The sequence below is a fragment of the Streptopelia decaocto genome, assembly GCF_964273445.1.
Source record: "Streptopelia decaocto genome assembly, chromosome: 15".
NCBI classification, from domain to species: domain Eukaryota; kingdom Metazoa; phylum Chordata; class Aves; order Columbiformes; family Columbidae; genus Streptopelia; species Streptopelia decaocto.
The window spans coordinates 13,524,064-13,551,374 of record NC_138670.1 but is presented as its reverse complement, the minus strand read 5'-3'; the positions used below and the strand labels follow the sequence as shown (position 1 = coordinate 13,551,374).

The window sequence follows — 27,311 nt, the reverse complement described above, 5'->3', positions numbered from 1 at the left end:
GAAAAAAAATGTAAGGTGACCTCCAGAGTGCCAAGAAAAGACCTGGAATATTTTCATAATAAAGGGGATTTAAGGATTCAGAAAGCATTATCTTAAGGATGGGGATCGCATGGTGGCTTCTGCAAAGGGGGCTGTTTCCTGGGAAGAATAAAGATCCAGAGGGTACTTTATCAATGCAAGACCCATGTGAAGCCACTAGCTGAAGCCACCAGCTAAACCCAGCAGCACACATGCCTGGAGATAGGGGGAGTGTGGATGGCTATGGGGCAGGACAGAGACCTCCCCAGCAGCTGTGCCCTGCAGAAGTGCAGAATGGTGAGCAAAGGGGAGAGCAAAGCTTGGCTCAGGGCAGAGGAAGACTCGGGTTTGTGACAGTATGAAGAAGAAAGGCTGCTTTGTGTTGACGGCTTGGAGAGGGATGCAGGCAGGAGATGCTGTGTATACACATCAGCAGAGATCAAGCGATGTGAAGTCAAGAAGAGGTTGCCCTCCTTTGGAAAATGCATAGGCTGGGTCCTCAAAAGCACTGGGAGGACACCCTTCCCTGAGGTGACATTTTATCTGCCAGTGCAGATTTTTTCTGAAGTTTCCTCTATTCTCACTCAGACTTTGTTTTGTGTGCTTTCCCCAGTTGCTTGGTGTGTTGAGCTGCTGCTGCTTGTTGCACGATGCTATCACATTGTGCCTGTTTAACCAAGCTGTCCAACAAGGGAAGCAGGTTTGGACTGTTTTCTTACCAAAGATGGAGGTGAAGAGGATGTCACCCCAAATGACATCTTAGAAGGAAAATAGCAAGGCAGAGGCCAAGGGTGTTGAAGCAGAAATGGCAGCATCTAAATCCTGGGTGGAAGAAGGTTTTCACGAGGATGTAAGTAGTAAAGCAGGAGCCTTTCTGGCTCTCTGTAATCAAGATGAGATTGTCTGAGTTTCCTTAATGCTACATTTCTGAAAAACTCCCTAGGGGAGGGAAGGCACAGGCAGAAGCAGTGGAAGAAAAGGACAATCTGAAATTCCTAAATTTGTTCCGAAGTATTAATGGTTTCCCTGTGTGATATCCCTGATCTGATTCCCTGCACGGGGCTGGAGTTTGCTGGGCTGAGCTGGTTTGCAGAGCAGTTTTTTGTGGAGTTGCGGTTTTGGGAGGTGATAGCACTGAAGGGGTTTGTAGGCCAAGGCTGGCACAAAACACGCTTTTTGGAAACGTGTTGTCTGGATGGTGCCCGCTGGAACTGGCAGGATTTGTTTTCCTTGTCCTTGCTCCTGTCAGAAGTGGCACAAGCTATTTTTCATGGAGAAAGAAGAGTTTGCTTCCACTTTAACAGGGAAAAGAGAGCAGGGGAAATTGAGGAGTCATTTTTCTCTGTCTTCAAATCCACAAGATTTGCCTTTCCTTGGTTTGCATCAGGTGACAGAAATCCTGAAGAAAGTAACAATGAATATGGTGGGTTGAGATCTTTCCAGGCTGGAAGAGGTGGGATATTCTGCTTGTAAATGTATATGTTTCCTATGAAGTGTCATTTTGATACTTGATATTATTGCTCCTAACCTCAGGGGTATCCTGCAGGTTTGAGTTTCCTAGGTGCATTTTTGTGATTCTGATGTAATTTCTATTCACAATTTGACCAATTTCTTCCTTTTTTTCACTTCAGTTAATTCCTTTGATGACATGACTCACATTTCCCCCAGATCAGCAGTTGGTCCTTGGTCCCCCTCCCAGTGATGAGGGAGGTAAATTAAACAAATAAAGATGGCAAATAAAATGGAAAAAAAGTTCACTTAGTATCATGAAAAATTAATAGCCACTTAGTATTAGGGGAAATTAGTCCGGTTGCACGAAAACTGCTCTGCATGGAGTGACTGAACGGCAGGGTGTGAAGTCTGTGTCCCTGTGGAGATTTGCAGGTCCTGGCTATAGGATGAAGATTGCCTTCAATAAGCTTGGTGGTTTGATTCTTTTAATTAAGTAATATGCTTCAGGGGCTGAAGCAAAATGTGTTGCTACAACATCCCTTTCTCAGACAAGGCAAGCGGTGGGACAGCAATATCTTGGCTGCTGTGGAGGACTAAGGAAAGGTTATTGGTTTGACAGGAGGGTGGTAGAGTGGTGTAACTATCCAATTCTGGAGAAAAATGAGTCTCACAGAGCCAGTGCTAATGAAATCCTTTGTTTTCTCTGAAATGATCTTGAGTGCTTAAGCAACTTGCCTACAGAGGCTGTGAAGTAGCATCTTTGGAGAGGGATGCTCAACTGAGGTGAGACATCATCCAGCAGGAGCAGTTTATGGACAGTGACAGTAATCCGGCTGTGGATGGATGTGCAAGCCTCTTCCTTTGGAGTGTGCACGGGAGCACTGTCAAAATTAGCTGACAAGGTCTCAGTTTCCTAACAATATCAGAAAAACAGGGGGTCCCAGAGACAGGAACAGCCAGTGCCCACCACTGGCAGAAAGAGCAAGAGGGAAAGCCCAGGAGGTAAGGAGAGGTTTGTCTGTTCGATCTCGGTGCTGCCGGAGAAAAAGGAAATGTTAACATAGCTAAAGATCAAAGGCATAAAAATATAATTTCAATCAGTACATTTCCCAGAAAGTATTCTTAAACCAAGTCAAGTTCTAAATTTTTTCTGATTTTGTTTTTAAAGATATTGCTGTCACTATTATTTATTAACTATATTGCCACAACGAGAACAAACCCCAGGCATGGATTAATGTCCTGGTGTATTAGATGTGGACAAAAAACCTCTCAGTCTCCGCTCATGTATCTGGATTTTCGTAATATATTTAAACTTATGTCAGGCACTTGATTTTCTTGGTTGAAAATACACTCTCTGTTGAATCAATGGACAGTTATTAAATGGATTAAGAAACAGGCAGCTGAAAGCTCTCAAAACGTGATTGTTGTTGGAGGATCACTGGCAGACAAGCTGCTTGCACAGTACCTTTGCTGGATTCAGCTTTCACCTGGGTGTATTGCACTGTTTTCATGAATGATCCAGAAAATATATATAAATTAGTTGCCTGTAAAGTTTGCAGCTGGCTCAAATTTTGCCATGATAAATAATAGTGAAGGCAAGTCTCTAATGCAGAGCAATTGCAATTGCTTGGTAGACTGGCAACAGTGAAACAACATGAATTTTAATACAGCTAAATGCTTGGTCATCCATCTCAGAGCGCAGAATGTAGGCCACTCTGTCAGACTGGGAGACTGCCTGCTCAAGGGCAGCGACTCTAAAATTGATTTAAGGGCCATATTGGATAACAGGTGATTATGAACATTTAATGCCCTGTAGTGGTGAAATGGATGAACATGATCTCTGGATGAAGAGAGGGAAGCCAAAGTCTGAACAGGGATTTTTTATCCACTTTGATTAAAAAGCAGGAAGGTACTGCAATCTGCTGTAGCTGTAATGAGACCCAAAGGCTGGAAACTGAACTGAGGGCTTTCAGCATGGAAATGTGCAAACCTGGGGACAGACTTTTCAGCAGGACATCTTGTGACTACCACAAGGGGTGATGATTTTAAATAGAGGAGAGATTCAATCTAGACATGAGGAAGGAATTTTTACAGTGGGGGTGGTGAGAGCCTGTCCCAGGCTGCCCAGGGAGGTGGTGGATGAACCATCCCTGGAGACATCCCAGGCCAGGCTGGACGGGGCTCTGAGCAACCTGAGCTGGTGAAGATGTCCCTGCTCATGGCAGGGGGGGCACTGGGGGAGCTGGGAAGGTCCCTTCAACACAGACTATTCTGTGAATCTATGAAGTTCCTGGTGGTATAGTATGTGGTCTCTGATTTCAGGGGGTGTATCTGTTGTCAGCAGCTGCTGCCGTCTGTGGGGTTCAAGCCTCACCTTGGCTGTAGGCTGGGATCCTTTCCCCATTGCTCGCTTCCTGGTTTCCAAGAAAACAGGAAGGTGTATCATTAACGTCCTGTTGTATTCTTGTTTAACTTGACTTCACAGTCTGCACATCTCAGAGAAATATGTTTATAGACTTGTGGGTGTTGCGTTTCTTATCTGGCGAGAGTGGATGAGAGAGCTGCAGAAGGGCAGGCAAGCATGTCTAATGCTGAAACTGCGAAGGAGACAAAGCCGACACCCGATAAAGACAGCGGCGGTTGAATTTGCACACTTATTAAAAATCAGTCCCAGCTTTTATCTGGGAATGAAAGAACGAGCATGTGAACGAAGCGGGGATGCGTGCCAGGGAGCTGGGAGGGATGCCAAGGGAGATGGGGAAAGAAGGTGGGGGGGGCATGGTCAGACTGGGCTTCTGTCCCACCACATAGATGGGGGGTCCAGGTGTCAAGGGAGTGCCAGAAATGCCCTGTGTCTGCACCACAGAGCTTGCTGTATGGCAGCTTCATGGTAGAGACTTGACGTTTCATTGCATGGCTCTGCTACTCTACCATCCCCATCCATGGGGTGGTGTGGAGGGCTCTGATCATCCAGGCTCAGAAAGAAGAACATTAAGTTGTGAGCAGGGCAGAGAAATACCATCTTCAGTCACACACAAGCATCTGCTTTCATGTTTTCATTTCTAGTTGCTCTTTGAAGAAGTGGTTGTGCCTAAAGTTGAAATTAAAACGCTCTACCTCTCCCCATCCCACTTGTGTTGCCCAAGGTGTTATCTCCTGAGCTGTTTCTTCAACTGCAAGGTTGTCTGTGTCCATGCAGACAACAAAACCAAGGTCCTGGGAAATTTTTGGGGCAACTTTTCTTTCCAGGCTCTTTCCTAGACTTCATTCCTCCACTCCACATTATCTGCAGATGCTGGGTCTGTGAGCAAAAGCTGAGATAAGTGTCATTTTAGAGGAAAACCGAGAAAAATGTTGCCTAGTGTAGTGGGGCACTTCCAGTGCTGAAGAAGTGGGGGTGGGATTGGCAGCTGCCAGGTGGGGTGCAGTCCCAGATGGCTGGGGGAAGCAGGTGTAAATGCCATCTGGAGCTTTACCTCTCCTTTCTGTGAGTCACTCGCACGCAGACCTGTCACCAGTGCCAGGTTTGGATATGCAGGAAACTCTGCTTCTTAGTAATGATGTTTTGAAACATTCCTGAGATAACTTTGGGTTCCATGGGAGAGCTAAGGCATCTCAGGAACCAGAGTTTACTTCCTTTGGACACCTGTTTGTCCCTGATTTTTTACAAATATGGCACAGCTAATAGTAACTTCTGTAGGAGCTAGTTGTGATTCACAATGTATATTTTCTCACTTCATTCTTCACAGTGTGAGGATTGAATGGTGGCAATATCATAGATGATCCTGTTTATGCAATGTGCTGGGTGCATCCCACCCAGATAAGACGGAAATGAGGATTGTGACTACATATGATGCTCTCACCCAGTGTGCTGGGGACCAGTCGCAGCTTCTTTCAGCCTCCTTTCTCAAGCAACCTGGGATCTGCCAGGATTTACTGGACTAGGTATGGATTTTGGTCATATGACACTTTGCAAAAGGCAATGAGGCAGGGACAGCTGTGATAATACCGACCATCAGTGGCCATGACTTGGAAAAAAGACAGATGTAACATTTCTCCCCAGGTGTGAGGAAGGAGCATCCTCTCTGGGCACTGTGCTCTGTCTGGCCAAACTCAGCGTAGTACCGTTGCAGCTTTGTGTGGTGGATTAGGATCACAACAGTTATCCAGAGTGGTTGTCCAAGGTGAATTAATGACAGGTGGATTTGGAGAGTTCAACTTGTACGTGCAGGCTCTCCTGGATGTCTGCATACCTTTGTTCTGCTGGCTCTCCTGCAGAAAACCTACAGCTTTCCTGCCCATCCTCTTCCTTCTCCCTGCTCATTCCTGCTCACTGTCCCCAGGGGTGGTGCTCCAAATGCTCGTTCCAGGCCAATTGCTTTCACCTTCCCTTTGGGCACTGGGCATTTTCTGCCCAGACCTCTTGCCTCTCATCTGATTTCCACATCAGATAACTGCCTTGGACTTCTGGCTTTGTCACATACAGTCCCCTGCATTGAATATCTGCATGAGATTTTTGCCTCTCCTCCAGCTCTTGCCATTGTATTTGGTAACGGGCACGGTATTGTGTCAAACTCGCCTGCTCAGAGCCAGATCCCTACAACTCAGTTCCAGAAGGACAGGGAACTGCTGGAGAGAGTCCAGCGCAGCCACCAAGATGCTGAAGGGAGTGGAGCATCTCCCGTGTGAGGAAAGGCTGAGGGAGCTGGGGCTCTGGAGCTGGACAAGAGGAGACTGAGCGGTGACTCATTCATGGGGATCAAGATGGAAAGGGGGAGTGTCAGGAGGATGGAGCCAGGCTCTTCTGGTGACAACTAGTGATAGGACAAGGGGCAATGGGTGCAAACTGGAACACAGGAGGTTCCACTTAAATTTGAGAAGAAACTTCTTCTCAGTAAGGGTAACAGAACACTGGAATAGGCTGCCCAGGGGGGTTGTGGAGTCTTCTTCTCTGCAGACGTTCCAACCCGCCTGGACACCTTCCTGTGTAACCTCATCTGGGTGTTCCTGCTCCATGGGGGGACTGCACTGGATGAGCTTTCCAGGTCCCTTCCAATCCCTGACATTCTGTGATTCTGTGATTCTGTGAACTACCACAGTGCAGAGGGTGCAGAGGCTGATGCTGAGATGGGGCTGGGGAAGGGACCTTTGTGGTGTCACACTGGTGGAGGGGCCACTAGAGAGGGCCAGGCGCAAGGCAAAACCAAGACTGCATTATGTCTTTAGGAGAGCTGAACATGACCGTGGCTATTCCAGCACTAACTAACCACATATGATCACATCCTGAAAGGGGACACACTTGTGCATACAGTGGGGAAACCCGCTTGCCTCTGAGGAATGAAAAAGGGGTATTGTGAGAGCTTGCATGGGCCAGCAACATCTGGGACCTGCACTATCTGCATGGAAAGGACCAGGGCTGAACACTATCAGGGCTTAGACTGAATGGTATAAAGCCACATAAGAAGATTTTTCGATGGTTCTCCATTATTTTACTTTAAGGTCATAAACTTTTCCCTTTAAAAGGTCATGAGCTTTTGCCTTCCAGATCTGGGATAAATAGTTGGAATAGGACAGATGGAAAACATACAGATTTATTATGTCTTACATCAGAATAACTGAAAATTCTGCCTCTGCTGATAGAATTGGCAGAGATGTAGTCCCACCAGGTGAGACGGCAGAGCAGAGCTGGCAAGAGCACTCATTGAAGAATGGCCTAGGATATCCACAGGATTTTACTATGCCTGTGCATAGGAGCAGTGATAACTAGGTCAGCTTTTTAATGCCTGAGAGAATAACCTCATATCAAAGACGCAAGGAAAGTTTATTCCTCTTTTTATGTAAACCATTTTAAGGAGCATCTTTAACCTGTGTTGACAGGTAGGGATTACCACGTCCTTATTCCTGTGAACTACTGCTGCAGCTTGGCTTGCTGGATCAGGAAGATGTCACTGCTACAACCAGCTTACATTTTAAGATTTGGGCACAACAGTGAACTGTGATAATATTTCTGCTTGAAGGAAAGTGGATATTTGTGCCCATGATTTGTTACAGCAAGGGGTTTCACGGTAAAATTCATAACCACAGACTAGATGGCAGATGCAATTCAGCATTTATAAATACAAAGTAATGTACACTGGCAAACAGCCCAGACCCTTACCTAAACAAACACAATGATGGGCTCTAAATGAGCTATTGCCACTCACGAAAGTGATCATAGGGACTTTGAGGAGGGCTCTCTCAAGCTCAGCTTGATGCTGAACAATGGCAGGTAGAGCGCAGGAGCAGAGACACCTGAACCTCTGCAGAGTCCATAATTCCAATGCATCCCGGCTATCGTCCTCCCACCCCAACAGTGAAGTGGACCTGGAAAAGATGCAGATAAGTACAGCAAAAATGTCTGCAGTAGCGTTCATAGGACTCGGAGAAAACCTGAGAGAGTGGGAAGGAGGCTTCATAGCCTGTAAAGGAGACAGGGAAATTCTGCCTCAGGCAGGCCCTGAGCCACTGTTTGCCTGGAGCCTGGAGAAGATGCCAAGGCACCGCTCACACTGTTTAGGATTGCCTTTCCATACATGTCTGCTCCTGACCACTGTGTCCACCCAGCCCAAATGGGCCCCATCTCACTCAGGGCAGCTCTTATGTTCTGGTTTAATAACAAGGGCTTTTCTCTTTATCATTTCCTGTCCTCACAGGGCATTGCTAGGTTATAATAATTGATATCAGTGTTATTGTTATACATGGACCTAATGACTCCCCTATTTAAATCCCTTGATAATTTCCCCTATGAAGGTTTCTCGTGACCTTTTCTTTGAGACTCTTTCACACCTCCATGGCTTGCAGCAAGCCTTTGAAATTCAGCAGGAGGAAAACCCTCTGGCTAGAGAAGATTTTTTTCTTTTTCTTTTTTTTTTTTTTTTGCTTCTCATCAAATTAATATTCAAATTGGCTGAAATATAAACTGTTAACTATCACCTTTTCCTTTATCTCCCTGATGTTGCTGAGGCAAGTGCTGGCAAACCACCAAAAGTATAACCCTGCCCAAATGTTGTTAGGCTAAACCAATGCTGCTGCCAAAATTCTGGGTGTGCTGGAGAGCCCCTGGCAGGGATGGGGAGCAGCGCCGGCCGGGAGCTGCTTTGGCACATCCCGGTGAATGGATGGAGCTGCCCTGGTTAAGGTTTGTGCTGCACTCAGCTCACGTAATGAGTCATGTATTTCAGCCCTAAGCGATGCTGAAGAATCAGCACGCAAACCTCTCTGGAGATTTGTGAGGATGGATTCTAAGAATTGCACATGATATAACTCGTTTTCACCTTCTTCCCTTAAAAATATCCCTGCAATATTAAGTCCAAAAATCACATTAAGGGACTATGATTTAGGTGGAAAAGATGAACACCTAGAAGTTAGGAAATGGCACATCGATTGTCTCCATCCCCTGCCTGGATGCATTACGGAAATGACCTTTCATTTCTGACTGCATATGGTATTTTTCCTGCTGAAATCTTGTCTCGTTCAGGGTTGGATGTACCAAAGAGCTGGACTGAGGCTGTACTGTTAAAGGGAATGAAGAGCACTGCAGTCCCAAAGGTTAATGGATCTGGGTGCAGTCCAGAGCATGTGGGATCAGAGACTGTACCTATAGAACTTAAGGGTGGGGTTCAGGTGCCTAAATATTGCTGCCTGCTGCCATTTTTATGGCACCCAGCTCCAGCTGCTGGAAGAGCAGACGTGTCCTAGAGGAGCTGTGCCAAACCTGCCAGCACTCATTTTGGTGTCTCAGACCTTCAAGTGTGTATAAAGGAGAATTAGCCACATATTTTTAGGCAGACGGGATCTGGCACTGGCACAAGATGTGGGTGTTTTGGTGTGAGCTGGGACCCTGAGCTCCAGCAGCAGCTGTGGAGATGGAGCTGACCCAGTCAGCTGGGCCTGAGGAGCAATTCAGCATCCCAGAGCAGGCACAGAGCTGTGGTCAGCTTGCTCGCTCCCATGACCCCACTGACTGTTCACCTGGAGAACGGTACCTGACACCCCAATATCCCCATGGAGCTGCAGATATGCCACAAGACCTGCAGCAGCCCCAAATTTTTCTTCTGCAGCTGTCTGCCAGGTGGATGCCCAAGGTTGTTTGCATGGCAATGAGCACCTGTGTGCCGAGACCTGCTCTGTTTGTACCTGCTCCAGGTCCTCAGTTCTCCAGAGCTGAAACACTGGGTGCTTCTACCGGTGCTTGTGTGGTAGCAGAGCATCACTCCTCTCTTCTTCTCACCCTAAAGCTGCACCATCATGAACCAGCCTTCCTCTGCAGCAGGGGGAGGAGGCAGCAGAGGGGAGGGAGACTCTCACCTGTGGTGAGACTAGTCCAAACCAATTCTCCTTCCTCATTCACCTCTCAATTCACCTTCGACTTGAAATGCATAAAAGTGCTGCCCTCTTCCTTTTGGCAAATACAGGCCACAGGGCAAAGCAGGAGACACTGAAGCTGCTTTGCAGAATGTCTCTCAAAGCCATGTGCTGAATTTCAAACAATATCAGTTCAGAACAGGGAATTAAGCAGCTATCATGCTTCCATACTATAAACAAAGACAAAATGCTGTGTGCATCAGCAAAAGGCTTTGTATTGTAAAGTACTCCCTTTATGTCCAACCAGGAGAGAATTCAAATGATTATTGACCCTTCACTGTAGGAAAGCCGCATTATAATATCTCCAAATCAATAGAGACAAGTGCAGAGCGGCAGAGAAAGGCCACGGCTCTGCAAACTGCAGAAAATTGCATTTTGCTTTGCCCTCTTAAAAAGTTTGCAAAGCATCTATTAGAGGCCCCCAGAGCCTTTTCTTTCTAATTGCCATGTTTGACAATGCGATCGCACAGGGGACTAGCGGAAAGACGGATAATGGACCCACTTTAATTGCTTCCCAGTTCCATGAGTCATAACACTTCTGAGATGGCAAAGGGGAAGTGCGGCACTTTGACTGGAGGAGGTTTCTGGCTTTTAAGAAAGCTCTGGAGGAACAAATGCAAAACTCAAAGCCAAAGTCTTGAAGGAACTGAAGGTTCCAGGTACTGGATTTTCTTTCATCTTTCGCTTTTGACTGGAACTACCCAGTTAAGTTTTAATCATGTTCTGGAAGGGGTAGGAATGGCTTTCGTCTAAGAGATGAGGGAACGGATGTCACTCCCAAGACCCATTTTCTCAGGAATAGGCACTAAGGATGAGCCCTGCAGATGGAAGAGTTCATTAGGTGATGGAGGGTCTGTCATCAGTCGGTCGGCAGTGGTGGTGGGAGCATGCTGTCTATGCAGAGCTCCACATGGAGTTATCTGGCATGTCAAGGGAGGGAGGCTGTAGGTCCCCACTGGGGGATGAGCTTGGCATGTATTTCTGGGAAAAGGTACACAGTGGACCTCCTGACCTAATTCCTGTGACACCAGTGAATATCTCCTGTATTTCTAGCCTAAGGGCAGGGTGTGTTTCTCCTGGAAAATAAAGGAGCCTGCAGCCAGACCTGGACCCAGTGCTCCAGGAGAACAAGAGATGGTGTTTGCCTGCACAAACAGGCTGCAGAGTAGCTGGGCTCTTCCTGCACGGGTCCTCTGGATTCTTGTGTTCATCTGCACTCAACCAAGTCTTTGACCTTTCTGCTCAGGGCATCACCCACTGGGACCCCTCAGCATCACGGATCCCTGGTGCCTCCTAAGAGGAGCAGGAGCCACGACACTCACACTAATCCTGGCAAGTTTTAAGCTGTGTCTGAGATATTTTTCTGGCCACCCTCTGGTGTGACTTATCCTTCCCCTCTGCTTTGTGCCAAGGGAAACAAGCTGCAGTGTGTGTTCAGGACAGTGTACAGGCTCTGGGCGCTGCCAAGTTGTGTCCCAGGCTCTCTGGGGGTGGACTGGTTTGCCTGGGTGCTGCCTTCACCTCAGCTGGACAAGCCCTGGGACATGGTGGTTGTGAAGGAGGGCGGGAAAGTGGAAAAGACAAAGTCATCAAAGAGGGGAGGAACAAGGGCAGGTGGCCGTAAAGATAGAAGAAGGTGGAGAGCGGGTTTGGTGCCAGAGTGCCTGACTGATGAGTGTTGGGGTTGCATTATGGCCCCAGCTCTGGGCAGGAGCACAGGGCTCAGTGTGGTGATGCTGCACACCACACTGCAGTGCTTGGCTCAACGTGAAGGGGTTTGGCCCCAAAATAGGTGTCTGTTCCCAACCGATGGACTCCAACCCCAGGGACACAGGGCAGTGATACCATTGTCCTGTCTCGATCTTGCAGGACTTGGTAAGTAAGAGATTACCTGAAAATACGGGGATGTATTCCAGGTGGACAGGAACAAACTCTGCTGTGCTTCAAACCATCCTAAATCTGTGCAGCTGTGTTAAGGTGGCTTGATGCCAGGTCTTAGAAACCTTCTTGTCCCAGGACACTACCTTGTTCTCAGGCCTGTCCTAAAGTGGCCACTTGGCACCTGGTCAGAAAAAGCAAGGTAATATTTGCCTGGAATTGTACGGATGAAACTATCCTGGTACAAGGTCTGGGTAGCTTGTGGCCCTTGGTGGTCACTGTGCTCTGAGACACACTGCACACAAGGCACATTTACAAGTTGAACAGCAGTGATGGAGAAGCTCCTTGGAGGAGCAGGGGAAGGCCAAGGCATGGTCGCTCCAGTCTCTGCCACACCATGGCCCCGTCTGGCTTGGGAAGAAAGTGTCTGCAGCATCACTGTGACTTCCCAAGGCTGCCTGTGGACTGCACCCACTCCTGTACTTGCTTCAGACTCTCTGGTTGCTGCTGGGTGCTGAGCTTTGTCATTGATTGGTCAGGACATGGTTGAGCTGCACGGCAGGAAACTAACTGGAAAAAAGCTTTGGGGGATGATTGACAGTAACTGTCTCTGGTGGAGCTAATCTGAGCAGCTCATAAACACCAGGTCCCTAATTAAAGCGCACAGGCTATCCCTGTCTGTAATTAATTTCCCTGTGCTGCTCCACTGGCAGCCATCTCTCTGTGCCACGGGCTCACTGTTCCCGGCAGCCTCAGGGGCATCAGCAGCAGTAGAATAAAAGCCCAGGTCCAGAGAGGAGCAGGATCTGCCCATTCCCTTCTGCTCCTCTCTGCTGGGGAGAAGCTGAGGTGCCTCCAGCTCTGCAGACACCCAGGGTCTGGGACGGGACCGTGCTGCCCAGCCCCAGCAGCTCTGTCCACAGCAAAGGGCTGGTGAGTGCTCGGGGCACAAGCGATCGAGCGATCCAGAGGTTCAGGAACAAGGCTATCAGGATGGGGTAGCACAGGGCAGGGTGGTATTTCATATGCAAGGCTTGTTCTCTGCAGGCTGCTTCTTGTTCTCTCTTTCTCTTCCTGTGTATACATGTATTTATTATGCACTTGCCTCCCCTGGATGGAGCTGGAACAGGAGTGTCGTCGTGATTCCTCTCCCATAGAAATGGTTCTTCATTATCACTCTGCTGTGAGCATGTCACATATTTATAAGGCATGTGGGATGCGTCTGGACTGTGGCTGTATTTTCTGAGTTGGCTGTAGACTTGCAGTGTTGCCAGCAGCTGGGAAGAGCCATGGAGCCCACAGCGTTGTCTGCAGTCTGAGCACTGTGTAGTGAGGTGAATCCCACTGCTCTGGTGCCACCCTGGCCCCCACCATCTGAATCATGGAACTGAAGAAAGAGGCTCCAGAAAGTCGTATTTCTCTGGGTTCAGGTTTTCATTATCAGCTGGAGATGAATCGTGCTGGTCAGAGAGTTGCCAGCATTGTTTTAATTTCCCAGGAGGCTCCTTTTGGTGTGACATGTCTGCAGGAGGAGATTTCAGTTGTCTCGTGTTTCTTTGCTCCATACAATGGGACGTGATATGTCAAAACATGACAAGCCAGCCAGAATGTGTCATAATACTGCACTCAACACACTGCCTTCCAGGGATGCTCAGCAGCTAATAATATCAGGCTCAAATTATCTCTGCATGCTGAGCTGTTATTTTTTTCTCCCATGTGGACTATGATGTATAGGACTCTTCTGCCTATATTGGACTGTTGGATCACCACAGATTTATTTAGCTTCACAGAGTGAATTGTTTTGTCTAGAGTGAAACTTAGGCCTGAGATCCCAGCCTGTTATTGCAGAAGAGAGCAACTTTCCCGCCTTGTCTTCTCCAATACCTTTGTTATTGCTTCAGTAAACAGTTTGGTGAGATTTCCGTATGATTTCCTCCTTTATTGTTGGCGTTTTGAAGTTGCTACTTTGACACAGAGATTATGTGATTCCATTAGCTCCATGATTGCCTTTCAGGCTTTTCTGTGAGATGCAGCTGCTGTCTCCAGGATTTGGCCCCGCGGGAGCCGGTGTCGCTGCACTGTGCATGCGTGGCTGGAAGCCACCAGGAGCTCTCCCGTCTCCTCACTTTGCCCCAGTCTACGTCATTGTCTCTTTCTGCTTGACTTTTTGAACTCTGCTATTTTACCTTAAGGTGTAATGAGGCATCAACACTCCTGAACAGCATTTTCAGTCTTTCAAGGAAGGAAAAAACCTCCCACAACAGCAAAGAGGGAAAGCCGCTGTTGTCCCTGGGCTGGGGATCCCAGCGATGGGGACAAACGTGTCTTTTTGCCAGAGGTGCTGTGATGAGCTGGGAGGGAGACACACATCTCCCAGCTCACACGTAGAGCCTCCCCCTGCTACAGTTACTGCCCGTTCATTTTCACTACCATATGTGGTTTAGAGGAAGCAATCTAATTACTTGCTGTTAATTGCTGGTAAAGGATTGCTGAAACTGCCTCTCCTTCCCCACCATGGGTAGGAAACAGCAGGTCTCTCTGCAGGTCTCTCAGCTGGAGGTTCAGTCTGGTGCTCCCTCCCAGGTCCCCTTTCAGAAGATGGTGCTGGCTCTGCCCATCCCTGCCCACCTTATGGGTCCTTTCCTAGCAGCCCAGCTGGTGAATTTAGTGAATCAAAAGGCTTCCTTGTGACTCCTGTGCTGTCCAGCTCCTGAGGAAGCAGGTGATCATCTCCGTGAACAAGTGTTCCTCTCAGAGGAACACTTGTTGGGCTGCCTGCATGCTTAGGACACACAAAACCTTCCTCTACCTTGCAGACTTTGAGGAATCCCCGAATCAAGCATTGCATATTATTTCCTCCAGCAACAGTACTTGTCTCTGTGGAAAAACTTATCATTTTCTGCTCTTCCTCAGTGACTGCATGGATTCAAAGGGAAAAAATGGGAGAGAGGAAGGGAAGCAAGAATATGTGGTTTAAAGGTTTAACTGAGAGAAGGAAAGGATGCTCTTGGTCCTAAGACTTCCACAGGCAGGTCTGACCTGTAAGTTATTCTGGGAATCCATCGGAGTTATTCCTTACAGGAAGACCAAATCAGTCAGAAATTGCTCATAGAAACTGACAAAAGTGTCTTAAATTTTGAGTGCAACCTGTGAGTCCCTGCCTGTTTTGGAGAGTTGTTCAATGATCCTGAGAAGCAGGGAGCCGGTGGCAGGGTTGCCTTGTATAGTCCTGTGGCTGGAGGCATCAGCCACAGCTGGGCAGATGCTTTCCCATGGGTTGAACTGTGCTAAATGTGCCTGTGGCAAAGACAAATGCCCCCAGGGAGACACCTCCTTTGCTCGTTGGTAAGTTCCTTGGAACAGGTCTTGTGTTAGATGTGCATCCAGGGCCCACAACGCAAATACGTAATGATGATCTGAAGTCGTAGTCAGAGGCCTCCCAAGTGTGAAAGGATGAGGAATTGCTCAGACTTTGTCACTACAAGTGCATATTGATTTTAGCAATTGTGCTGAGTTGTTGAGCATTTTTTAATTCTGCATTTTAATTGTCTGGCTTCCCTGGCATATTTTGTTTGTGGTTAGTGGCAACACACTTAGAAGGGTGATTTTCAGGCTCGTCTATTAGTTGCAAAGAAAAGTGCTCTCCGATGACCCTGGCTAATTTGCATACTATTTTTGTTATCCTTTAGGAAGCAAACTGCTGATTTTGGTGCTTTGCTTGAACATCCAGTCAGAAGTGGAGTCTTGCCCTGGGGTGTGTGTATGCTACAGTGAACCGAAGATTACAATAAGTTGTCAGCAGCAAGGACTGACAGCAATCCCCATTGAGATACCCATCCAGAGCCAGCGCATCTTCTTGCACAACAACAAGATAACCCTTGTGAGGTCCACCAGCTTCACCTCCTGTCGCAACATGACAATTCTTTGGATCCACTCCAACAACATCAGCCTCATTGAGCCTGGAGCCTTCTATGGGCTCAACAAACTGGAGGAGTTAGATCTCAGTGACAACACGAACCTGAAATCTATCAACCCTATCACTTTCCGGGGTCTTGTTCACCTCCACACCTTACACCTGGATCGCTGTGGGCTCTTAGAGCTCTCCACAGGGCTTTTTCGAGGGTTGTTCTCATTGCAATATCTCTACCTTCAGGATAATAATTTGCAGAACCTGTTGGATGACACCTTCATAGATCTCGCAAACCTCACCTACCTGTTTTTGCATGGTAACAAAATCAAAAGCTTGTCAGAGAACGTCTTTCGTGGGCTAATCAACCTTGACCGGCTGCTTCTGCACCAGAACAGGGTCAGCGTGGTTCACCGCCGGTCTTTTCACGACCTTGGGAAAGTGATGACCTTGTATCTGTTTAACAACAACCTGACCGTGCTCACGGGGGAGACCATGGCTCCTCTGGTGTCCCTCCAGTATCTGCGCTTGAATGGCAACCAGTGGATCTGTGACTGCCAGGCTCGGTCTCTCTGGAATTGGTTTAAGCAGTTTAAAGGATCGTCTTCAGAGCTGGAGTGCCACCTTCCCCCCCGCCTGGCAGGGAGAGACCTCAAAAGGCTGCAGAGCGCTGACTTGGAAGGATGCATCGACTCTTTCAACCAGATACGAACAAGCGTTTTTAGCACTAAGACCAGATCTGGTAAACTGCCAACTGGCATGCCCCCTTTCGGTTCGCATGATGGTTCCTCCAAGTGCTGCCAGCCAGAAACAGATAAATCTTTTATTTATGAAGCTAAAGGCAAAGCAGGTCCTTCTTCCCACAGCAGCCGGCCATCCTCCAACAACCCTCTCAAGGACAAGGAGAACATGTCCAAAACCAAGTACGTTGAGACAGACCCTTCCAAAAATGGCAGCAACAAGCAGATAAACGATTCCCCATTTGGGACCTTCCCCAGCATTGTAGACCCTCCACTGACCAAGTTGAAACCAGAATTTCTAGAGCCTATCGAACCTTCCACAGTCCCAACCAAAAAGAGGCAGGGCTGCTCAAAAAAGAACAGATCAAAGGCCCAGTGCCGCCTCACCCAGCAAGGAAACAGCTCCACGTTACAGCTCAGCCTAAGCCTTTTGATCCCCTCCTTGGTGTGGAGCTTACTGTTATTCTGCTAAAATTAACTCTTTTCCTGGGTTGATGACACTTTAATACTAGACTTTTGCTGACCTCCGTAAATGTTGCAAACAAAGCAAAACTACCATCCACCCTGAGAAAGCTTTGTTACACAAAACTTAACTGGATGCCTTTATAAAAAAACAAAAACAAACAAAAACAAAAAAACCCCAACAAACAAAAAAGACAAACACCAAGATGTACATAATTTATTTGTCCTGAAACCTGTGAATTATACCTTTGGTCTTCGGAACTGCACTTGCCCACAAAGCAGCTTTTGCTACAGCAGATGGTAAAGAAATATGGTTTATTTACAGGAAAAAAAAAAAAAAAAGTGTAAGAAATGCTCTGAAAAGAATGTCTAAAATCTGTTTGTAACTCGACATCACACTGAAAAATATTGCAGGTTCCCATTTGCAGAGGTAATGAATTTGATGCTGTTTTAATCCTATGTTTTTGAATATTGCAGTTTTTCTGTATTCATTCCATCACACCATGTTTACGGGCAGCATTTGTTAAAGAATGCTACCTTTTCCTTCACAAGATTGCAGTATATATAGATATGCATTTTATTTTACTTGTGTACAAGTATACAAAAAAATATAAAATAAAGATTTCTTTTTCCTAAATGGTTGTCATCTGCAAGGGGTGAAGTATGCTGACCAGCTAAAATGCTGAAAAATTAAAAGTGTGTTGAGTAATCCCTGAACTGAAGGGAGGTAGAGCGTTTAACATGACAGTAATAAATAAGATATAGTCGGCAGGGTTATGCAATCTTTAACTGCTGGCAACAAAGGGTTTCCTTGCACGAAACATGTTCTGTTAATGCTCCCATTTCCGTTCAAACTGTCCCATCCACTTACTCAACATCATTCATATTTCAGGATGCTCAGAACAGCAGGAAATATTAGCCCAGCCCCTTGGAGCTGTGAATCCAGGTCGCACGTAGAGGAACGTTAGCGAGCAATACCAAGAAGATGGGCAGGGCCACTTGTCTTCTGATACGAATATAAAACTGGACTCAGCTCTGTGATTAATGGACCAGAAGGTAATTCCAGAGTGAATCAGCGTTCAGGCTCAGATTTATGAAAGTGGGTATATCTCCCCAAGGACACAGCCCCTGGCCTTGCAGCTCAGGCTGGCTGTGCTGGAGACCTGGTGTCCATCCCCGGCTGTGCCACCAGTGCTTCATGGAGTCACTGTGCATGTGACTTCGTCTTCTATATGACCCCCTTCTTTGACCTTGGGATGCTATGAAAATAAAACCAATGTTGTCTGGGGGGCCCTCTAGCACACAGTGGGCCATGAAACACCTGCCCTGATCTGGCCGTGTACTCCTTGTACCACAAACAGCCCCACTGTGACTCTGGATGTGCTCTGGGTTATGGCAGGATTGCTCAGAGAGTTTGCCATGAGGTTGCTTTTCCTTATTAAACTATAGATTTTCTTCTGTGCTGCTCTCTTTAGGAAGACTGCTGAGCTACTGAGGTCTCTGGGTGCAAAGCCAGCCTGTCACAGGCAGGTGGCATGTGGTGTGGGACAGAGAAGAGCAAGAGCAGTGTCATGGGTGTACCAAGGTGCTGGGAAAATGCAGCAGAAGACTATGTGTGCAAGTCAGGCTGAGGGTGTCCAAGCTGCACCGGCACCATTGGGGTTCACAACACTGGGACCGGAGCTCAGCTTCACAGAACAAGCACACATGAAGATGGGAGGGACCTCACAAGCCAGGAGTGAAGGACATCAGCAGTGCCATGAATGCCAGCCTTGGTCTGGGCTTGATGGTTGACGAGGAGGGAACAGCGACCATGGGAAGGAACAGAGGAGAATGCTTGGGTGGCTCATGTCCTAGAACGACCTTGATGCTGTAAGTTGGGCAACCAGCATGGCAGTATCTGAAACCCACCTGCAACAACTTCGTGGGGTACTTTCTACCTCTGCCATAGCCAGTTTCCACCCATGTGAATGACATGTAGGACAGTGCCCAAACTGTTCCATTTGTGGTCTGTCTCCTCCAAATCCATCACCAGGGCTGCAAAAAGGATGTGGCATAGACTGGTACTGGTGAGCAGCTCAGTCTTTGCGCTGAGATGAGACTGATCTGCCAGTACCAGCTGTGTTGCTGGGCAGGAGATGCTGTGCAGCATGGCCCTGGGATCCCAGCAGATCTGACTGCTGACATCCCAGCTCCAGGACCAGCATCAGCCTCTGCAGAGAAGCCATGTGTGTTTCTGTGCAAATACATTGTCCTGCCCAAAAGACAAAGCAAAAAGTGCTAGGAGTGCTAACTGCCTCGGTAAGCCAGACATACCCTTGAGAATCCTGATAGGCATCAGGGTGTGTGTGTCCAGTTTGTGTGCATGATAATCCACACAGACAGGTGAATGATCAGTACATTACCAGCTGCTTTCTGCCATACTGACCAGGACTACCTCTTCATGTCAGTGCTGAGGGATTTTCTGAGATCCAGCATGCTGCAGGCTGGCTTTGCTACTCATACAAAAGCATCATTCATGGTCTTGATGCATTCAAATCGAATCTACACCTGAAGCTGGAGCACAGTAGCAGGGAGCAACTTAGCCTGCCGTGGGGTCAGCACCACTCCAAAGCTCATAGAACAGCCAGAGGAGGAATTGTTGGATGCTGTGATAGGATGCCATGGAAAGCCCCTTTTTGGTCATAGTCTCAAGGCACACTGCGTGTCTCCCTTGTGCAGTAGTTAGTGAATCTTGTGGTAAAAAGTTTTGGACCAATGGTCACAAGTCTATGGGCATGAGGAAACCAGACAAAGTGGCAAAAAACAGGATGAGCTTGAGTAGAAAAAAAAAAAAAAAAAAAAAGAAAGAAAAAAAAAATAAGACAACAACTGTGTGTTGTGGAATTTCCTCACAGCAACTAAATTGGCCCTGAACAGAGCTGAGATCTGGGCTTGTCCACGACCAAATCAGTATCACGGGGAGTTTGGCTTTGATGGTCCCTGTGGGTAACACAAAGCAGACCAGCGCATTACTGTCACTTATCCTGAATGGACTAGGAGTCACTTTATGCCAACCCAGTGACACTCTTCCTGCTTTCTAGAGCTTGACTCTGCTGTGTTTTCAGTGGCTCCTAGGACTATATATTGGCCACAAGCCCAGAAGAGTCTCTTGTGATAATTTCCTAGATTTCCTGCTGTCCAGATGCCAATTTCTGTATTTACAGGCACTAGAAGGCCATTTGAATGACAAATTATTGAAGAGGGTGATGCAGTGGACAGCAGGAACACCTGCAGGAGGTTGGAAGAGGCAGAGTAAGCTCTGGTATTGGTGAGGGTAGAGAGGGTTTGAAGACTTAAAAGGAAGGCAGTTTCTCTTCTGCTTTGTGCTTTGCCAGGGCTGACACAAGTTTTCCAGATATTCCTAGACCTATTTTACACTCACATGTCACTGAGTTAAATGGGATTTACCCAGCAGTGCTCAGGACCTTGTTGACTGTTACCCATCTCATGATACTTTTCCTCTCTTCCTTTCTCACTGTGCAAGTCGCAGACAATTTTCTGCTCACGTCCTTGATGCCAGGAGTGAAATCAAATAAACAAAGTCAACAACAAGGAGCCAGAACTGGCTGGATGAAGGATGCAGCCCAGACTGTCCTTGGAAGAATGAACTCCCCACCACAGAGCACACTACTGCACAACTCAGCACGTTGTGTCCCCTGACCCTTGTCACCATGCAGACCCTTGATAATGCAGTGCACCCTATTGAAGATGCAGTATGAACAGAGACCTCTAGGCAGTGGTGGAAAGACATTGTGTTTGTGCCCTTCTCTGACAGTATTTGCCTCCACAGACCCACACTTATCCTTTGCTGCCAGCTCCACACCTGTCCTTGTAACAAGCAGGAACAGAACCAATAGAGAAACACTTTTTCCAGGTTTTCAGGTCTACCTGTAAGCACCGCCGGGCTCCAAGGTAGCCAAGGAGGTAATTCTGCCCCCACTTTGTCATGGTGACCTGTGAAATGTATTTATCCTCTTCCTCCTCCCTCCATCTTCCCATCCTCATGCAGAGGGCAGAGAGACTGGTCTGCACCTCTGCCTGTGGATGAGGAAGTGGAGTCCAAAAGCGTGTGTCCCTAGGTGGTGATTTGTCCCATCTCAAATGAGGTGCTTGACACAGATATGATGAGCCTCACTCCAGAGGAGCCGATCTTTCTAACATGCTGCCAAGTTTCGACATCTGAGATGGACACATTTTATATAAAAGTGATTTCGTTAAACTGGTCTTGAAAGCTTTCTTTTTCTTTTTTAATGGATAACTGATTCATTGAGATCAAAACTTTATACAGGGGTACTGTGGCGTTGATGCCATTTCCATCAGCAAGACCTGTTCAGTCAGAGCCAGGGAGGAATAGAGGGTAATTCAGTGTGAAAGAAACGCCACTAATGGCCTGGTTCATAAGAAATCTTAGATGTTGGTTCTAAAGGACTTAGCTGCTCTATCACATGCAGCTCAGGCAGTTCTAGTGTAAGCGGTGGTGTCCTGAGGATTCATCACCTTCCCCATCCAAAGCCCTTCCAAACCCTCAAAAGATTAACTTGCTTGGGTTTGTGCATTTGAAGTCTCTCACGGATGAGGTCTGTAACTCATTGCTACAGCTGCTGAATCAGCCTGGCTGGAAACACATCACCAGATCATCAGGAAAGGCTGCAAGCAGGACAAGACCAGCCAAAATTGACCATGTCCTGGCACTGGACCTGGTATCTTTGTTCTCTGTCCGCTGTGCACAGCAGATCGTGTTCCCAACGGTGTTTCAGAAAATCAATTTGCTGTGTACAGGGGGTGTAGGAGAAGAACATTATCCTTAGGGAGACAAGCTCAAGCAGAGCTAGTGGCCTGTCTTGGCTTCAGACTTCAGGAAACTACAGTTGCTTCAAATGTGTTTGTGGCAGCTTCTTTCCTCCTGTTTTGCCCCTGTTTTACTGGATATGAAATGACACACAAGTTGCCTTTGCCTCTGCTGCCCTTCCCCTGGGACAGGGGACTCCCATTTCTAAACTCCAGACAGAATCACTGTGACTGCTAAAAACCATTACTCAGGGTCCCAAACTGAGATTGGCTAAAATACATACCTCTTCTTAATGAAGCTTATCTGGGTTCTGCTTACCTGCATGCTTGGAGAGTATGTTTCCAAGCTTTTCTCATCTGAGGCCGAAATTTCCCCACTCCTCCTCTGGGTCGGGGACTGGAACCTGCTTCTGCCAACAGTGCCTGTGAGGACAAGTACCTGCCAGTAACCCTGGCCCTGGGCTGCAGGCATCTCTGCCCCATCCTTCCCCAACAGGTCACCGAAGATCATGGGGCAAATGCCCACCTGCCTGTGACTCCACAGGCCTGAGATCTCTGCTCCTACATAGGACATCCTAAACCTCATGGGGAAAGTGGTGTTTCCCCATCTCTCTGCTCTGACATGGAAAAGATTAACTGAGCTCCTGGATTTTGCTGTGATGCATGGAAATAACAAAGCCTGGAAGGTTTTCTAAGTGCAAGCTGTGTTTCTGGATTAGGTCCATATCATTAGATTTGAGAGATGGGGGTGGACAGAAGAACAGGGGAAGGCAAAAGAGGGAAAGATTTCTTGGGGGTGGTATCAGACCATGGTGACACAATTGCTGATGGGAAGCTCTGGAGATACCATGAACTTCAGACACAATCATGGTGAGGGCAAGGAGTCTGTGAAATTATGTGGAGACCTTCCCTATAAAGCCAAGTCCAAACATTTGAATCCGGCTAGGGAAAGAAACACTAATTAGAGACCCCTTGATTTGTGCTGTAACTAGGGCACTGCATGGGAAAATGCTGAGGCAGATGAGACTTAATGGAATCGCTTCCCAGGGCATCTATAAATAGGGAAAATGGAGACTTGGCAAAGGACAGGCATGATGAAAATAAAGATCTACACTGCCCACTCACTGAACGATGAGGCACTTCAAATCTTGAAATGACCCACCTTCAGCGCAGTTTGAAAGACTTGTTCTAGGTCAGCAGGTACCAAAAAGGCCCAGCTGTCATCAAGCATAAAAACAGTAACACCTTTTGGGATTAAATCATAGCTTTTGATAGGCTGCCACACTCCACATGGCACCAACACAGGCGCGCTAGCTGGGATGAGTCACGGGTTGGGCTTCTTCACAGTGTTTCGGTTGTGGGTGGTTCCATCTGCAGTGGTTTACTTGTGTCAGGGTCCATCTGCAGTGGTTTATTCATGGGTCGGATCTGCTGGCAGCGGTTTGCTCATGGCTCAGCTCCTTTGTGGTGGTGCGGTTGCACCTGGCTCCCACTTACATTTGTTGTTCTGTGGCTGGTTTTGAGTATTATCGCTTGGATTTAATGCAGAAAGGGAAAGATTGCAAAATCTGGTTTGAAGAGGGAGTGCTGGACTTTGCCATGTGGGTAGTTAGCTAACACTTTATGTCAGTGAAGCTACACGTATTGGCTGGTTCCGGTCAGGGCACTTTAACCCGGCACTCCTGCAACTCACTGCATGCGTGTCTGCTGCTGCCCGAGCTGTGAGATGCTGCTCTGCTTTCTGAACATGCTTCTCTACTGCAGTTGGATCCAGCACCTCTAGAGAAGGACCAGGATCTTCATGATGTGGACAGCTGATGTGGTCCTGCCTGTCCCTGGGGCAGGCCACCAGGAGCATGGCAGCATCTCTCACCAGGTCTGCTGAATGACACCTCCCATCACCCCAATGGGATGGGCATCAGGATCGTCCCTGCTGCCCATGAGCAGAAAAACACATTATGCACCAGTGTGTCCATGTCTGGGAGGAGCAGCGTGACATCTTTCTTTAACAGCACCCACCATGAACAGTCCACAAATAAACATGCAACTGCCTCCCCCAGACCCCCATATATCAGCCTCTCCATCACTTCCTTGCTCTGCTTGAGGACCTCTGTGTTTAGCCTCTGAGCCTTGGGGTAAAGCAACAGAAATGGCTCTGGCTGAGCTGCAATTTCCAGCAGTATCACCAACACAATATGAGACCTCGGGTGAGTCACTTAACCTCTTTCCCAGCGCCCATCTGGGTGTGGAGGGGCTGGTGGTAGGACACTGTGCTGGGTCTTCACACACATCCAGGCTTCTCTGTCAGCAGGTGAAGAGCAGGATGCTCAACTGCTTTTTGTTTTTACTGGAGTGGGCTGACTGAGGACTCTTATTTAGCTGCATGCTTGCTAAACAAGGGCAGAGCTGCTCTTTTCTCCCACAGTATTTCCATTCAAACCACAGCAACTGTGGCAGCAGGAGCAGCTGATCCCATGGAATATTTATAAGCTGTTTGCAGAAATGTCAAGAAGAGCCAGTGGTTGTATTAACTCACTCTCAGAGCAGCAGTCTCAGAAAGTTATCTTATGTGATTCTTAGTCAAAGTGCTTTATGTAATAGTTATAAGTGCTTACAAATCCCAGTGACGTTTTCTTGTTTCTTGACAAACAGCCATTCAGTGTCCTGACATTGAGACAGGAATCAATCACTTTTACTCATTCATTAACTGTCTCCATCCTCCTGTCCGCCCCACAGTGAAATTAACACCAAGTTACGTGGAAGGTTCAGTCACTTCCTGCATGACAATTAGAGACCGAGATCAAACATGATGCAGCAAGGCTGGATAACAGGCATGCACCTCACCCAGCTATGTCATATGAATTTCAAGTTGACTCCCAGATACTGGGACTAAATGTTCCCATTTGCTTTGGGTAGTAAAAGTTGAAATTTCAGCAAGGTTTCCAAGCAATAATATTAAATTCTGTATTTTGCTAAATCCTTTTTTTTTCTTTCCCCACCAACCCTCCCTTGGTGTCAGACTGACCTTGCCAGGACAGCAGAGATGAGGCTGGTGGGGATGAGGTTGGTGGGGATGAGGCTGATGGGGATGAAGTGTGTTGAAGGGAAAGCAACTTGAAGTCTTCCAAACAAGGAGTTTTGGGAATGTCTTGGTATGCAGACCTAAATTCTGTGAGTTATGGGTGGGAATGGAAAGCACACTGGGATGCTTGATTTCATATGTTTTGAGGTCATGTGTCACTTTCAGGAGTGTTTCCAGCAATGGCAGCTCACTGGAGGGGTTCAACATCAAGGTCCTCTGGACTCCATGCGGAGTGGTGTTGTGTTTGGTTGGACCTGGAAGGTGCTTTGGTCTTTGACCAGATTGTTCTTGGCCAACTTTTGTAACCTGGAGATGTCAGGGACACTTAGGTGCAGTGAGAGGAGAATTTGGCTTCTGATTTTTTTCCACCCTTGGAATATATTACTTATTTCCACAAGAGTTGGGATCTTTAAACAATTTCAGAGATTATTTCCAACCACTGGGTGAAACAGGGGTCATTCCAGAAGGAATAGGTGTTTGTGGGGAAAAAAATCAGTTTTCTCCTTCCATAGAAGTGAAATCCTGGGAAGGATTTCTCTTGTGACACACAGGCATCCCGTTTTCCTTTATGTGTTTCTATATCACCAGTGCAGCTCAGGGTGCTGAGTTATTTAGCAGCCATTTACAGGCCTCACTAGGCTTGTTTGGGGTCTCCATCCAAACTGTGGGCCTTGGAGCTCTATTTATGTTCAGCCTTGTGCTTCAGTCCCCGTTGGAGCCATGCTGGAGGAGCACTAGTCTATAGCTCAGCCATAGCCATGTTCCTGCCTGGCTATGGAGCCTGCTCTCTGGAACCCAGGTATGGGCTGATTTCATGGCTTGACCTTGGACCTGTCTCAACACTATGGGCCAGCCTGGTGATCACTGGACCTGGTCCTGACCTCTGGATTGACTTCTTGGCTTCATCTTGGACCTGCCTTCTTGCTGTGACATTGCTTTATGATGTGGACTCTTGATTGGACGTGGCCACCTGCTCCTGGTCTTGTTTCCCCACTCAGGTCCTGTGGCTGGTGGGGCCCCTTCCAGCCATGGAAGGATCCCACTCAGCTACTGGATTGCCTTCCCTAGGGAGCAGCCCTGATCTTGCTGCTCCCTGACACACCTCATGAAATTGTAAACCTTACAGATACCAGCTGTATGATGACAAGGGCCCAGCAGAACAAAGGGCAACCCATATGGCCTGAAGCTTGTCTAAGATATGACCCCAGCCTTCTCCAGAGTCACTACATTTTGCTGCTTGCAAAACCTTTTGTGGGGCTGGAATAAAGCATATATGTATAAGGGGTGTCTAGTCAAGCTTTATACTTTCCAGGTTCTTTCTGGTTTGCTTGAAAAAAATGAGGAGGAGGGTGGGCTTCAAACCATGTACCAAAGACTGAAAAGAAAGCATCTGGTGTGCCCAGGGGTTGTCATAGTGAAGCTGAGTGACACATAATAATGATGAATTCAGAAACTTTCACCTTGATTTCCCTGCCTATTTGAGCTTTGAAGTGAGCCTCTAATATTATGTTAGCAGTTTATTGTGTGTGCTTCATTAAAAATACATCACAGACTTTTTTGAGCTAGAAGGGACGCAAATTAGGTCACCGAGTCCAGCCTCCTGCTGTTCTGCCAGGACTCTGATCTTGCTAATGACTCCAGCCCAGCCCTGACAGGTGCTCGTCTGGCTGCCAATTGAAGCTCTTGGCTGACAGGAGGGAAACAGGCTCCATCCGAGATTATTTCACTTTTTAAAAAGTTTCCAGCTTCTTGTTAAAAGGGTTTTTATTTCATGTTCCAGTACACCAGCCTGGCTGGTGCTTGAACTGCAGGGAAAGCAGCTTTGTCTCCTCTGATGTGTTGGAGCTCCCCTCCGTGCTTTGAGCCAGGCAGATTCAGCCACCACTGTCACCGTGGAGCAATGCAGGCGTAGGCAGGTGCAACACAGGAGCTGCTCACCACTGGGAGCTCTTCTCAAATGTGTCTCCACAGTTGAGGCCGTGCTGGTGGGAAGGAAAAGATGCAACACAGACAGGATGGCTCCAGGACCCTGGTTGCAGTGGTCTTTTCTTCATGGTCTGTCCCCAGCCCTTTCCAAGCTTTGTTTTCCCCCATGTCAGTCCCCTGTAGTTCCCTTGGCCTCTCCTTTGGGATAGTGGTGCAGGCAAGACCTGAGTGAACAGCAGGAAAATGTGCCAAGGGAGGTTTAGGTTGAATATTAGGAAAAGGTTCTTCACCCAGAGGGTGCTGGAGCACTGGAACAGGCTCCCCAGGGAGGTGTCATGGCCCCAAGCCTGACACTATTCAAGAAAAGCCTAGACAACACCTTCAGACACATGGTGTGAATTTAGGGGTTGTCCTGTGCAAGGACAAAAGTTGGACTCAATGATCCTTGTGAGCCCCTTCCAACTCAGGACATTCTATGATTCTATAAGATGGAAGCCTCAGCACTACTCAGGAAAGAAGAATCCTCTTGCATTGAGTTCTGCAGTGTTAGAAATGTAGGGTTTGCCTCAAACTCTTTGTCAACCTAAGCTGCAGGACATATGATCTGAGAAAC

At 47.5% G+C, this 27,311-nt stretch overlaps 1 protein-coding gene across 2 annotated transcripts in view; it reads left to right on the top strand.

Moving 5' to 3' along the window:
- The window catches only part of RTN4R (reticulon 4 receptor), an 85,370-nt gene extending 67,883 nt beyond the window's left edge, over positions 1-17,487 (top strand). Inside the window, exons 1-2 of one of the 2 annotated variants that reach the window (XM_082066004.1) lie at positions 10,458-10,532; positions 15,441-17,487. In XM_082066004.1, coding sequence (XP_081922130.1) covers positions 15,665-16,870 — 1,206 coding nt within the window. In that variant the 5' untranslated portion in view covers positions 10,458-10,532; positions 15,441-15,664 and the 3' untranslated portion in view covers positions 16,871-17,487. Of the gene's footprint in view, positions 1-10,457; positions 10,533-15,440 lie in introns of those variants that run through there. The other variant, XM_082066003.1, reaches the window with a different exon arrangement.
- The last annotated feature ends 9,824 nt before the right edge of the window (positions 17,488-27,311 follow it).